The sequence below is a fragment of the Apis mellifera genome, linkage group LG15 (assembly GCF_003254395.2).
Source record: "Apis mellifera strain DH4 linkage group LG15, Amel_HAv3.1, whole genome shotgun sequence".
In the NCBI taxonomy this organism is placed as follows: Eukaryota; Metazoa; Arthropoda; class Insecta; order Hymenoptera; family Apidae; genus Apis; species Apis mellifera.
Genome location: NC_037652.1, coordinates 3226731 through 3241143, shown reverse-complemented (window position 1 = coordinate 3241143; position 14413 = coordinate 3226731). Strand labels below are relative to the sequence as shown.

The following is a 14413-nucleotide window of genomic DNA, read 5'->3' as shown; positions in this document are numbered from 1 at the left end:
TCGAAATGAATTTGCACACGAGGACGATGATTCCCCGCCAATCGTCGAAACTTCGTGCCAGCTGTTGTTCGCGAGAAGCTATTAATTTATTCGAGTTGGCCCTAAGTACGGTGTATAAAACACGCTTGGAGCGATACATTCCCCCCCCGATCGTTCGATCCGATACACTCGCACGAGGGAGTATGTGCAGCGCACCACCGGTAAACCGTCGAGGAGGCGCGTTGTGTGTGGGTTGATTGCAGGGTGCTGCACGGTGTTTGCTTTATAAATCGTGGCCTGGTCCAGCTCCGCAGGAGAAAACGGAAGGAAGGAAGGAAGGAAGGAAGGAAGGAAGGAAAGAAGCGATGGGGAGAGGAGCGATTGATATCGTTTCTGAAATTGGGTTATGATTTATCGGGATTTCGCCTCCCCCTTCGAATTCGAATCGAGGTAAGAAAAGGTATTATTTCAAAGGTATTTCGTCGATCAGATCGGGGGGAAAATTCGTTAGTAAAATTTAAAAAATATTATAATTCCCCAAAAATATCGATCCATGGTAAAAAAAAAAAGAAGCCGTAAATAAATAAGACGAGCCAAGACGCTTTTATACGACTACGTCTTCTTCTTTTTCTCTTCTTTCTCGCGAGGCACGTCGACGCGCGGTCCAGTTTCCTACCCCACGATACTTAGGTAATAACCCGGTAATGACGGGCTCCGTTCGAACTTGCTCGCTTTTTATACGCGTTCGCGTGTACGGCTTGTTGCAGAGCAAACACAGGCCAGCGTGGAAGATGATGATGATGATGACGACGATGATGACGATAATGATGATGACGATGATGAGGGCCTTCACGCAATCCGCGAACACGGCGGATGTTCTATATACATATTTAAATATATATATATATGTATGTATATGTATATCAGATCGATGGAAGCCGATGAAAATTGCATCAACACCGATTATTATCGTCCTTGTCACGTTGTATACGCGCATGAGTATCCACGGCCTAGGATATTTGTACTCAGAAATTAATTGAATTAATGCCAATATATATATATATATATATATATATATATATATATATATATATATATATATATATACGAGATTTATTTTATTCCCTTTCTTTTTACTCGTCAAGAGGATATGATTCATCGATTAATCTCCATGGAATATGCAGTCGAATATGGATATTTCAAGGGATTTCGTTACGTTGGGTGATAATTCACAGTTTCAGAAGCGGAAAATGATAGGGGGAAGAATTTTTGTCTAATAAACTTGTACACGAAATTGCGGACGTTTTTCAGATAACGGTTGGAAAGTATGAATTTTAGACGCCTGGCGTCGAGCAACCCGCCCGGTTCTTACTTTCTCACGCGGTTACTTTATAGCACCGTAAGTACTATGTGTCAATAATTTATCGCTGTGATATACGTTCCGTTTATCAGTCCTCTTTCGAACAAAATTTTATCCATTCTCTTCCATTCCAACGATTTCTTATTTGTTAATTAATCTATCATTGTTTTTATTATTTCTGTTCTTTACTTTTCACTCTTTTTTTTCGAATAAATCATACTTGGCATGCTTATTACAAAATTTTAGGAAAATATTCTTGTGAACGCGTTATACATATTCCAATATACGCGTTTAATGATATTTGTTGATATTAAACAAAAGCCAAAGTTTTTTCTCTTGGAAATTTTTTCCTGGTCGAACGAGAGGGGTAAAAATCATCTCGTGAACATTGAGGAATCCGTTCTCTCCAACTCCACGTTCGTCGCCTGGGTTCGTTCATCTTCTCTTATTGGAGCGAACGTATCATTACGCCCGGGCAATTAATGCCCTCGGCCACGGGGCACCGGCGATCCTTAATTGCTCGCTAATTACTTTGTAATGCCGATCTATTAATCTCCGTGTAATATTGCCTATCGGATGCGTTTTAGACGTTTGCTTTAGCAAGCGTTCAATCGTCCCATAATAACGTTAATATTCAACGGCCGTATAGCTCGTTTCACCTGCGAAACTTTCATACGTTATTCAATGTTTATATAGTTAGTTTGAGATAGGACAAGATAGGATCTTGAATTGAAACAAGAATAAAAATTTTTCGTGTGATTCTATAATTTCATTTCCATTTTCAAGGCAACAATTATCATAGATCGTAGAATCTTACGTGTTTTCATATTGTTTCACGTATAGTTTATAGTATAGAGAATTTTTGTTCGTCTAGGGAATACTAAATTAAATATACATATATATAACTAATATTACAATGAATGTATAATATTGATTTAAACTCTCGATATTCTTTTTGATATATACAAGATTTTGATATTGTTTCACGTATAGTTTATAGTATAGAGAATTTTTGTTCGTCTAGGGAACACTAAATTAAATATACATATATATAACTAATATTATAAACCCTCGATATTTTTCTTGATATATACAAGATTTTGATATTGTTTCACGTATAGTTTATAGTATAGAGAATTTTTGTTCGTCTAGGGAACACTAAATTAAATATACATATATATAACTAATATTATAAACCCTCGATATTCTTCTTGATATATACAAGATTTTGATATCGTTTCACGTATAGTTTATAGTATAGAGAATTTTTGTTCGTCTAGGGAACACTAAATTAAATATACATATATATATGTATATAACTAATATTATAAACCTTCGATATTCTTCTTGATATATACAAGATTTTGATATCATTTCACGTATAGTTTATAGTATAGAGAATTTTTGTTCGTCTAGGGAGCACTAAATTAAATATACATATATATATAACTAATATTATAAACACTCGATATTCTCCTTGATATATGCAAGATTTTGATATTGTTTCACGTATAGTTTATAGTATAGAGAATTTTTGTTCATCTAGGGAATACTAAATTAAATATACATATATATATATAAAACTAATATTATAAACACTCGATATTCTTCTTGATATATACAAGATTTTGATATCGTTTCACGTATAGTTTATATAGAGTTTAGTATAGAGAATTTTTGTTCGTCTAGGGAGCACTAAATTAAATATACACATATATAACTAATATTACAATGAACGTATAACATTGATTTAAACCCTCGATATTCTTCTTGATATATACAAGACGTTGTAACAACTTTTCATCGTGATTTGATTGTATTGGAAAATTCGAAAGGGGTAAGAGCAGTTGTTGCAGTTACAGCAAGTAGTTGACTGCCACTGATCTGCAAGGTACCGCCCCCTTGTTTGAGAAACTAAGAGACCCGAGCATGCCTGCACGGTTTCTCCTATCTCCTTCTTTCCCTCGCCCTCTTTCCTCCCTCTGTACCCTTTTACTTTACCTTCCCCTCCTCCTCCTGTTTGGCCAGCAGGTTCTTTGCCAACGTGTTCCTCCCTTTCTTGCATCGGCGTTTTGCCTCCCCCCGCTTGCTGGAGGACGATAAAGAGGAAGAAGAAGAAGAAGAAGAAGAAGAAGAGAAAGAAGAAGAAGAAGGTGTGCGCTGGTTCGCGAGGTGGCCGGTAGTTAGCACTCCATTACACATGGTTACCTATCATCAGAGCACGCCAGCCACGCGATTTGCTCCCCGGGCCCCATGGATATTCATGGACCGTAAGTAACCGTCTTTCACCGTGTGGTTCCTCCATGTGGGACACGGATACTTTGGGTGATAATCGATTATAATTGGCCAATGTGGAGTCATCCTCTGATTTTTTTTTTTTTTCATCAAGGGATGAAATTTTATCGTTCGTGGAAAGATTTTCGTGAAAAGGATCGAATCGAAGATGAGATTTTTCTTTTTTTGTACGAGGGATGAAAGAGGAATAAAAATTGATTGTAATAGATTTTTATATTCCTTTCGAGATTCTAATCGTTCCGTGAATTCTTAGAAGATATATAATTTTATTACTCGTGGAAAGAGTTTTGGAGTTCGAAAGAATTTGAACGAGATAAGATCTTATTTTGGGCGATTTTAATAAATTCCTTTTTATTATAGAGAGGATCAAGTTCGTTATAATTGGTGAATTTTTTTCATCAACTTTCATTTTTTTTTAGAAGAGATTCATCGGTTCAAAAGTTACGTGTCTTTAAAATTTTTCCATTCGAATTTCCAAATTTTTTTTTTTTTTTTTAGGTTGATTGCGAAACGTTAAATATTCCTGTTTACGTTCGAGAAGAAGCGAGAAAAATTTCTCTGCCCACGACTGATCCGTACTTTAATTGATATCTCTTCTCACTCGAGTCTCGACTTTAAATTATGATTAAACGGACGATTACCGTCTGATAAGGTCTGTACAGATCATGAAATGGAAGGATATGGGAAACATCGTTTTATTTTTTTAAGGAAAGAGGAAGGGGCTTAATTGTCGGCATAATTAACGACGATGTGACGTGTTTAAACACTTGTACAGTTATTCATGGCTTATAAAAAAAAAGGCAACGTCGTTCCTTTTAATCTGTTGCAACCTGAACGATATCGCGGAGATAATTGAAATCGAGCCTGGATAATTAACCACCGCTTGTTTACGGGGATATTTTTATCCCTCTCTCTTATCTCTTGGTTGGGAAAAAATTTTTGTCATTACTCTTTCTCGTTCATTCGTTTCGTAAGACGAGAATTTTTAAAATTGAAAGGACGAATATTATTATTCTTGACTCGTTCGAAAGGAGAATGTTTCCCGAAAAAAGCGTTCGATCAGAAAAGAGTGAGAGAGGATAAGGTAAGCAGGAATTTTTCGTTTATAATTTCGGATAATGGGATAACGTTTAACCCACAGGGATGCGGGTTATCAAGTATATATAACTAGTTGTTACACGTTTCACCGTTTCCTGTTTGCACAGGACTCTCTTTATGATCGGTCCGCAATGATTTATACCGGGGAATAATTGCGATACGAATATCGACCGGCAAGTTGCAGTAATGGAGTAGCATTAAATGTCCGTTAAAGTTTCGAATTCAATTTCAAACGATCTCGAAACGAAACAACGAAATAATTATCAATTCCTCCTCTGATCGAATATCAAATATTCGAAAGAATTCGAAATTATCCAAATTATTCTCGAAAAGAAGGGGGAGAAAAGATAGAGAAGAAAGGGGTGGAAAGAGAACCGATCCGATCCGGTCGACCTTCCCCGCCCGAAGGGGTCCCTGACCGATCCTCCTCGAAGATCTGCTCTTCTCACGATTCCACCGCTTCCGCTTCCATTCCCCTCCCCCATCCCCATCGTGTTGTTTCGCGGCCGGGAGAAAAATCGAGTGCGAACACGGCCGATCAATTTGCCCTAAAGAGTCGTTAATTTTCGGTCGATGCCCTCCTACTATCTTCGTGCTTGTCGAAAATTATATTTCGCCGGGACGGACGGCGGGAGGACGGGTGTTGTCTTGGGGGAGCCCGAGGAGGAGGTCCGCCGCACATAATAATCCCGATCGGGCCCCTTTAATGAGCCATAATGGGCCAGCAAGTATGCGTAATCGCCGATGATGGCCTCGAACATGATTCCTTTCCACCCTTCCCTCTCTCTCTCTCTTCCTCTCGAATACGGATTTTTCCACTTTTTTCCTTCTCCCCTGTTTTTAATTCTCTTTCGTATTTTCTCTTTCGTTTTCTTCCTTTCTCTGTTGTTCTTTTTCTTTATCGTAGGTATACACATTGTGCGAGAGGGGTAATGGGCCCGTGTCACCTAATTTCGAGCGATTACTTTTATATCCGTTCGAGGGCCAGATCGTGGATCTCGATATATTGGGCATGATTACAGAACAGTACTGTAATAACATGCGTGGGGAGGGTAGGGAGGTAATAATTTGCAGTGGGATGGAGATTGTCGCGGTGTGTCGCTCGTTGGATTAAAAAGGGGGGAGAAAGTGGAGGTTGGAGGTTTTTCGAATCCTCTTTTCACCCGTTCTTCGAATTCTAGGGAATTTTTGAACCTTTTCGGTTCATTTCCAAACATTTTCTATAATATTCCGTGTGAAAATATTTTTCCTCCTTAGATACATGATATTTTACAACTATTATTATTACAAACAGGTAGAATATTTTAAGCGTAATTGATAATCCTATTTTTTTGAAAAATTTTCTCGACCCATTGGATCATCGATTCGATGATAACCAATGAACAAACACGGTTTATCTTTTTGGTTTGAATTTTCGAAATCGAAAGGGAAAATAAATAAATAAAAATCGAGAGATCAAAGAGTAAAGTTTTTAATTCTTTGTGAAACGTTGAAAGATTATCTTTTCTTTTTTCGATCAAGTTTTAGAATTATGGGAATATTGGGTTTTGTCATCGTACTCGTTATATTCGAATTTATTTACTTACCGAGTCAAAAGTCTCTCCCTCCCCTTCTCCTTCCTTTCTGGAGCTTGCGAATCAATTTAATCGGACCGTCGGTTGTTCCGAGAAAATCATAGGTGCTGGCCGGTTATTTAAGATACTGAGACCGCGAATCGACAGTGATTCTCAGCCGATAGATTCATTAATTCATTCCTTCTCCTCTTTAAAGAATTTTAAAGTTTGTTAAATAATTCCTTTTACGTAGTTAATGTGTTTGAATATTTAGAATAGGGAATTTCTAGGGAATTTTTCGGTTCATTTCCAAACATTTTCCATAATATTCCGTGAAAATATTTTTTCTCCTTAGATACATGATATTTTACAACATCCAACTATTATTATTACAAACAGGTAGAATATTTTAATTGATAATCCTATTTTTAACCGATATTACAACGGTATTATTAGGGATGATTAGGTCAAAAATAGTGAGTGGACGGTAATTGAATGCCAGCGTAATGCACTAATAAAATTTCCCCCAATTCTCTTCTAAGAATTTTTAAATCTTCTTTTTCATGACCCTTGGAAAAACTTCCCTCGAAAGTTCGAAACAACTATTTATATTATAATTGTAACGCGTAATCGATGCGTTTCGAGTTTCATTTCGACAATGGCGACGAGGTTCTCAATGCGAGAAAATACGAGTCCGCCCCGTGAGGAAGGAAAGAGAGAGAGAAAGAGAGAAGGGAGGGGGATAGCTCGTTGGATCCGCAACAAAACCTTCCTTCCCTCTTTCACGTCGGGGGATGGGGGCCGTTGCACGACGAATAAATGGCCTGATTAAGCACGCCATTTTGCCTGTAATGTAATCTTTAAACGCGCGTCCACTTCTTTCGTTCGCATTGTACGCGATGTCTCGTCGATCATTTCCAAGGATTATGCCCGGCCCTTTTGTCCACGCGATTATTCATGTTTCAGAGAGACGGAGAGAGAAAGAAGTCGTCGATTCAACTTGTTGAGCTTCTTATTTTTTTCTCGCCGTTGTTTCTCCTTGGAATTTTTTTTTAGTTATTAATATCAATTTTTCTTCCAATTTTTTTCCAATTTTCAGAAGAATGATATTCGTAAGGACAGTTTGAGAAAATTGCTTGATCGAGGAAATGTAAGATCAAGGCTGGTTGAGTTGTTAATAATCCAAAAGAGAGTGTAGTTATTTATTTCCATCCATTTCTCGTGTACCGTTACAACCGTTGCATCTTTTATTTTTCTTCTCTCCTTAAGACATAGTAATAGACAATAATTAAATGCAATTTTTATGAAACATCCATCATATCCAGAATCACGTTAATCAATTCTTTTCTTGAATATTAATTACCTCAAGATATTTACCAATTTTTTCCATCCTTCCCAAAAACTTCTCCAATTTTCATCTCGAAGAAATATATATATATATATATCGTGACCAATTACATCTCCCATTGTATCCGCACAAAGACTCAACAATTCTCGACAATTCGTGAAAAATCAAAGCTTTCCAAAGATTGGACGAGGAAATCGTGGATAAAAACTGACTGCCTCTTTTTTCGGTTGGATCCACGCGAAGAGAAAAAGAGTTTCATTGTTGCGAAGGGTTTCAAACAATGGCCGATACAATATATATACACACATATCGTCAATTGTGCGTCAGCCGTGCTATTTTTCTTCCTTCCATTATGCTTTCTCTCCTCGCCTCATCTCACAATGCCCTCTAACGAATCGCCGCCCTTTAATATCCGAAATAACGGATTTCTCGTCTCTCCGGAAGAAAACGAATTTTTCACATTATCATCCAGATAGAGTACGCTCTCTCTCTCTCTCTCTCTCTCTCTCTCCTCCTTGGATTCGTGTAATGGCCGTTTTTACACGCGCATCGACGCCACGTTGCGCGAGTCCACAAGGTAGCTTTTCACGGAAGTATCGTTGACATTCCTTGTAACGTACAGTCCGCATCATAAACGGCCAGGCGATGAAGATAAGGCGGACAGTTTTGACAACTGTTGAGAAAGAAACGCCTATAACACGACTCTCTTCCCTTGAAAGAATAATAATAATTAACGACAAGAAGCATCCTTGGAGCCAGGATTTATATATACTCATTCGAGGATTGAACAGATGGAAACACCTGTATTGGAGTATTTAATAAATTGGTCGAATAAGTCAATTATCCGGCAAACTTTATTATCTTTCCAAGCTTGTGCAACCGAGTGTACGCGTCTCTTTTTCTTTCCTTCCTTCCCTTTTCTTCGATGCCCGTCTTTGTCGAACGAGTCGTAAAAATCATCTCCACGGGCGTCCAAGAAGGGCCAGAAGGGATTTACAGGTGCGAGCGAGACAGGGGAGGCTTTCTTTCCGCCGTGTACAAAGTGCATGCAAATTTTCTATAGGCGCCCGTTTCATTTTCGAATTGGCCTCTCCCTGACACGCGATACTTCCACTTCCATTCGAGCATTAGATCGTAGAAAAGCCACTTGCCACAAATTCCCATAAGGCCTCTTTTCAAACAATGCCTTCCGTCCTTTTCCGTGTGGGAAAAGGAAAGAAATTCAGAAAAAAATTCCATTTTATATAAGATAAAGAAGAGAGAGAGAGAGAAAAAGTTCCTCTCTTTCAACGATATTAAACTTCGATAAACGAAAAATTTGAGAGAAGAATCTCTCGGTTTCGGAAGAAAGGAAAATTAGAAAAATTGCCGCGAAAAATCAACGAAACGAAGACGAGGAGAAGAGCCAAGGATCAAGGAGGAATCGGAGGTGGAGGAAGAAGAAGCTTTGCGGTGAAGGTGGAGAGGAGGAAGGGAGAGAGAGAGAGAGAGAGAGAGAGACAGAGAGAGAGAGAATCGCTGGGAACGGGCGTGCTCGCTGCTCGCGCATTGGTGCACCGGTGTGTACGATGTGTGCAGAGTCGCCATGTTGAATATCCCCACTTCCGCCCCACGTGTCGTACACCTACACACGTGTCGGTGACGCGATACCGGTCGCAATATCGTTTTATACGTTAAGGGGGCGAGAAATCGGGGACTCCGCCATGGGCACTATCCTGAGTCTGTCCTGTTCCTGAAACCCCCTCCCTCTCCTCCCTCTCCCCAAAATTGAAAGAGCATCGAGATTCTTACGCGAAAAATTTTTTCATCAAAGATTCGAGAGATATTTTAAGGTTGGAATCTGTTTGGAAGGTTGATTTAAATTTTTTCTTAAATTTTTCTGAAACTCTAAACGATATGTTACAGATAGTTCGAGATACTAGACTTTAAGATAATTGTTTAATTATAAATTTTTGAAATGTACATATTCGCCTTGAATTTTGAAATAATACGATATACTAATTAATTTGATGAAATTGAAGTCCGTTTCGAATTATTCCGCATCATCGAGCACGAAACATGTTAAAATCTCTCTGTTTTCGTGTGCAATAATGAATACGTTGGAAAGTTTTCAAACTTGGAAAAGTGATGACGGACAAGTAAATTGTTTCCACGATTTATCGAAATCGTGCAACGTTTAATTGTTATTTTCTGTGAAGAAAAATTGGGGAAATATAAACTCGAACCAGTTTTTGTATTAAACTTTCGAAAAACACGGAACGATTATAGTAGTACAGATTTTTATAAAGAATGACGGAAGATCGTGAAAATTATAACGTACTGGAAAGAGATCTTGTGTTTCGTGCAACGCATGGGATAAGCAAAAAACTAATCGAACGATTATTTACAGTGTAATTTCAGTGTCAATTCGGAGAAGAAGGATAGTAATCATCGAATTTACAACTTTTTCTCCATCATTTGCTTATTTTCTGACTACATTATATCGTAACTTAATGTTACAATGATATGGAAATGGAGACGAATCGATGAAATTGAAACTAGAAATTCTTCTGAAGAAAATGTAGAAATTTTCTTAAAAAAAGAGTAGATTCGATATAAAAAATAAAAGTCTCCAATATTCGATGAAGTAATGTAAAAGGAACGAATTTTTCAAGCGTAGATTTTCGATATCCAATGATCCGACAAATCTTGGATCGATCGATCTCTCTCGCCTGCAACGGTTCAGAGCACGAGAGAACTCTGAACGCGCAGAGAACATTAACTTAAAGGACACTTGGGCCTATCAGGTTTCGCGGCACGGGTCGAACAAAGTGTCACTTGGTGCAACGCTTGGACGCACGTTAATTGCACGATTACACGTGCACGGTAGTTACGTATGCGTGTGATCCATTCGAGTAATTACCGATCGATTAGAACCGATTCACCGTGCGTGATAATCACATATCGTGGAAATGATCCCATCTTTCATATTTTATCATTTCGTTATTATCGAATTAAATTGTCGTTTGTTCGAGAAAAAAATATCTTCATTCGCTCCTCTAATAACCTCGCGGATGAAGTTTTTATATTTTATATTTCCGTGAACTTTTTACTCGATTATCATATAAATCTAAGATTTAAGCAACGTGGCGTAATTTAATTCGCGTGTTCGTTAATGTTACACATCGAAGAGGAAAGAATCTAAGAAATCTTGAAAAATATGTACGTAAGCTTCATAAATACATCAACTCGAAGCGATTCAAACCAGGCAGAAGATTCGACTCGACTGTTAGTAGCTCGTTTAACATCTCTTCCCTCCCGCTTCGATTTATCACCCCCTTGGCGGAATACCAATGTACAAAGTCACGTGTCGGCGAAACACTCCCCTATCGAGCGCGTTATCTCCCTCGATTTCGTCCCTCTGGACCTTCCCAAGGGGGGACGAAGAAAGCGTTCCTTCAAAGACGGAGAGGAGCGAAGGAAGAGGCGAAGAACGAGAGAAGGAAAGAAAGAAAGAAAGAAAGGAGAAAAAAGGAAAAGAAAGAAAGGGAAAAAAAAAAAAGAAGAGAGAAAAAAGCCCCGGTGGAACGAAACCTAGTTAGCCGGCGGAGTGGGGGCCGAGACGGCGGAGATGGGCGGAGGAGTGGGGGGGAGCAGCAGCGAGGGGAAGAGAGCGCGTACAGAGGTAGGGGATCCAGACGTATTAATTAAACGACTCATTTTCATCGCACGACAAAAACGTGAGTTTAACGCCCATCGGCGGCTAATGCGTCGCCCCACGGCAGCTCGTGGATAAGGGGTAGCGTGGCCAGGTCCCGACCAGCGAGTTTCAAACCACGGCCAACCGTCCAATCCTGTCGAGGCTGGTGTACGCCTAGCGCGGCTCCTCGCTACGTTCGAGTACCGCCCAGCGTCTGCCCGATCCTCTTTCCCCCACTCCGCTGCGCGGGCCGAGGTGGTGGGGATTGGAAGCGGCTCGGCACACCCCCCACCACCATCCAAGAGCGCCTCGTTTAGCCTGTAATTTGCTCAAACACTAGCAAGCTCTCGTGCCAGAAACATCCGTCAGAGAGCCCGTGTCTGCTGGAGTCTCGAGATTACGCTTCTAGCGGGGTCCAGCACCAGTTGGCTCTGCTTCTTTTTTTTTTTTTTCCCCCCTTCGACAACACTCTCGCGCGCTCTCTCGTGCGGTTCCATATACCTTCTCGGCCGGTGTAAATTTGGTGCGCCCGCGGGCAAACAGCTCGACGGATGGAAGAGGCGCGGTCCCGTGATATCGCAGTGTGTGTCGGCCGTGTGAGCTAACCGCTTCGTTGGTGCCCTCTCGTTACGTTACGTTACAGTGGTGACATTTTTTTCGACTCGTCGGGGGATCATCGCTTCGGGACGTTCGTTTCGGTGATCTCTTGAGTGACAGTTTTCCAGCTTTTTATTATTCTTTTTCAACGAATCGTGCAACGACGACGAGGAGGAGGAGAATGACGAGCGACGATTGGTGACGATTCCTTTGTTTTTGGGGGAACTGAACAATGTTTCGATGAGAAGTAGTAGAAAGAAAAGTAAAGTAAAAAACTTTCGTCTCGTTGAAAGGAGGAAGCGTTAGTTTAGTGTGCGACAGATAGAACGACGTACGGGCATAGAACGATGCGCTTGTTTATATCCGACCGATAATTCTACGAGTTTACACACACACGCGCACACGCGCGCGCGCACACTCCACATCCCAGGAAGGAAAAGGACTGTACAAAAAAGAAATTGAGAGAGACGAAAAGAGAGGGAAGAAAACGAAACGAAAAAAGAGGAGAGTTAACAGTGCGTGGATAAAACCAGTGCGTTCAAAGTGTTCTCGAGGGGTAGTAGTAGTAGTAACCCGTGGCTGGACGTTTGGCAGGCAAGCGTTCTCGGTCTGGTTAAGGAGCCGGGGCCGAGGCGGGCGCAGGCATGCGGCGGACCTGACTCGGCCGAGCTACTAGCCTGTTGCAGAAGTGGCCAATCCATCAGCCGGGCGTACGATAATCGTACGATGATGCCGCTCGCGCCGACGCCAATTGTTCCTGTGCCCTCGAAGCCGAAGATCGGCTTCAGCATCGACTCGATCGTGGGCGGCGGTGGGCAGGGGCGGGATGACCGTTTGGACCGTTTGGAGCGGGTCGAGATCGAGAGGGACGATGGAAGCCCGATGGACGTCGTCGAGGGATCCTCGTCCCCTCGCGCGCGCAGGGTCGCCACGAGATCGCCCGGCGCCCATTCCGAGGGATCCGACCGTCCCGTCTCCCGCAGCTCCTCCGTCGAGTCTTACCCCAACTCGCGGAGGACCCCGTCGCATCCCGGCACCCACCATCACCACCACGCCAACCACCACGCCAACCACCACCATCATCTGTCGGCCGCGACCCACCTCGACTTCGGCCGGGCAACGGTGCACAGCCACAGCGGGGGCTCGACCCCCGACAACAGCCCGAGCCCCCCTCACAGGATATCGCACGGGGACTCCCCGGTAGGCGCCCACCCTCAACCGCCGCCCGGGGTCGTCAGGCCGAGCCCCAACTATCTCGCGCCCCCGCCCGGCGCCGCGACCGCGGCCGCTGTCGCCGCCGAGCAATTGAAGTCCCTTTACGGGCTGCCCGGCCACGGGCCGGCCGGGCCCCAAACCGGGCAAACGGAGTACCATACGCAACAGCAGTTAGCCCTTGCCGCGAATTTGGCGGCTGCCCAACATTTCCAGGCTGCCAATCTAGCGGTGGCCCTCCAGGCGCATCATGGCGCGTCGCCCCACGGCCCACCACACGGCCCGTATCCCCATGGCGGTGCGCCTGGCGGGCCCCATCCGCCGCCGCATCCTCATCAGCCGCCCAGGGACAGCTATCCGCTCTACCCTTGGCTCCTCTCCAGGCACGGAAGGATCTTCCCTCACAGATTTCCCGGAGGTATGTTTATTTACCTTTTTCTTTCCTTCTCTTTTTCGTTCCTTTCGAGGGAGGGGAGGGAGGAGGTGGGGAGGGAGAGGAGGGTAGGGGAGGGAGAGAGGGAGGGAGGAGGGCGTTGATCATTGGGCATTGTTTCGTGTTTCTCGGAACTCTGTCGACTCTGGTTTGTTGGGATCATCGGGGTATCGTTGGTATTGCAGGGTTGATTTCGGATTTGTCGTGACACGTGTCAGTGAGGATGTATATTTGTAAATTGGAAGAGAATTTTTTTCTTTCTTTTCTTCCAGTGGAAGTAGTCGATTGAGATTTGTAATTTTTTTTTTTCCGCTACTGGTATTCTCTAGCTTCTATAAAATATATATGTATATATATATATATATATATATATATATATATATATATATATATATATATATCTCGTTTCCTTTTGATAGACGGATATCGTACGATATTCCTCGTTCGTTCGTTTATCACGTTCGTTTCTTCTTGTAACGACGAGATTGTGCGCGCATCAATTTCGCCACAGGGGAGGAAAAAAATTAAGGACAAATACATTTAAGGTTATGGATAATGGATGGAACGTTTAGATAGTGGGAACATGTAAGGGGAATAGGAAACCCGTTTAGATAGTAGGTGTCCGGATGATGAAGGTTTCATTGTACTCTAAAATTAAATAACTTGACTCAAACTGTTATGACTCACCTACGATATCAATTCAGAATTAATGGAGAGGTTTTCTCCGGGGAGGTTTGTTGTTGGTCTCGTTCAGTTCACGAGAGAATAGAACACGCTGGTTGTTCTTGTTTCGAAATTTATTATTGGGGATTGAAGAATATTAATGTAAATAGATGAAAAAGATTTCCGTATTATTCGT

General features: G+C 41.8%; 1 protein-coding gene across 1 annotated transcript in view; it reads left to right on the top strand.

Annotated features, from left to right (window-relative positions):
• Positions 1–11636: 11636 nt before the first annotated feature.
• The window catches only part of LOC552099 (homeotic protein empty spiracles), a 47788-nt gene continuing 45011 nt past the window's right edge, over positions 11637–14413 (top strand). Inside the window, exon 1 of the mRNA XM_624478.6 lies at positions 11637–13539. Coding sequence (XP_624481.3) covers positions 12636–13539 — 904 coding nt within the window. The 5' untranslated portion in view covers positions 11637–12635. The remainder of the gene's footprint in view (positions 13540–14413) is intronic.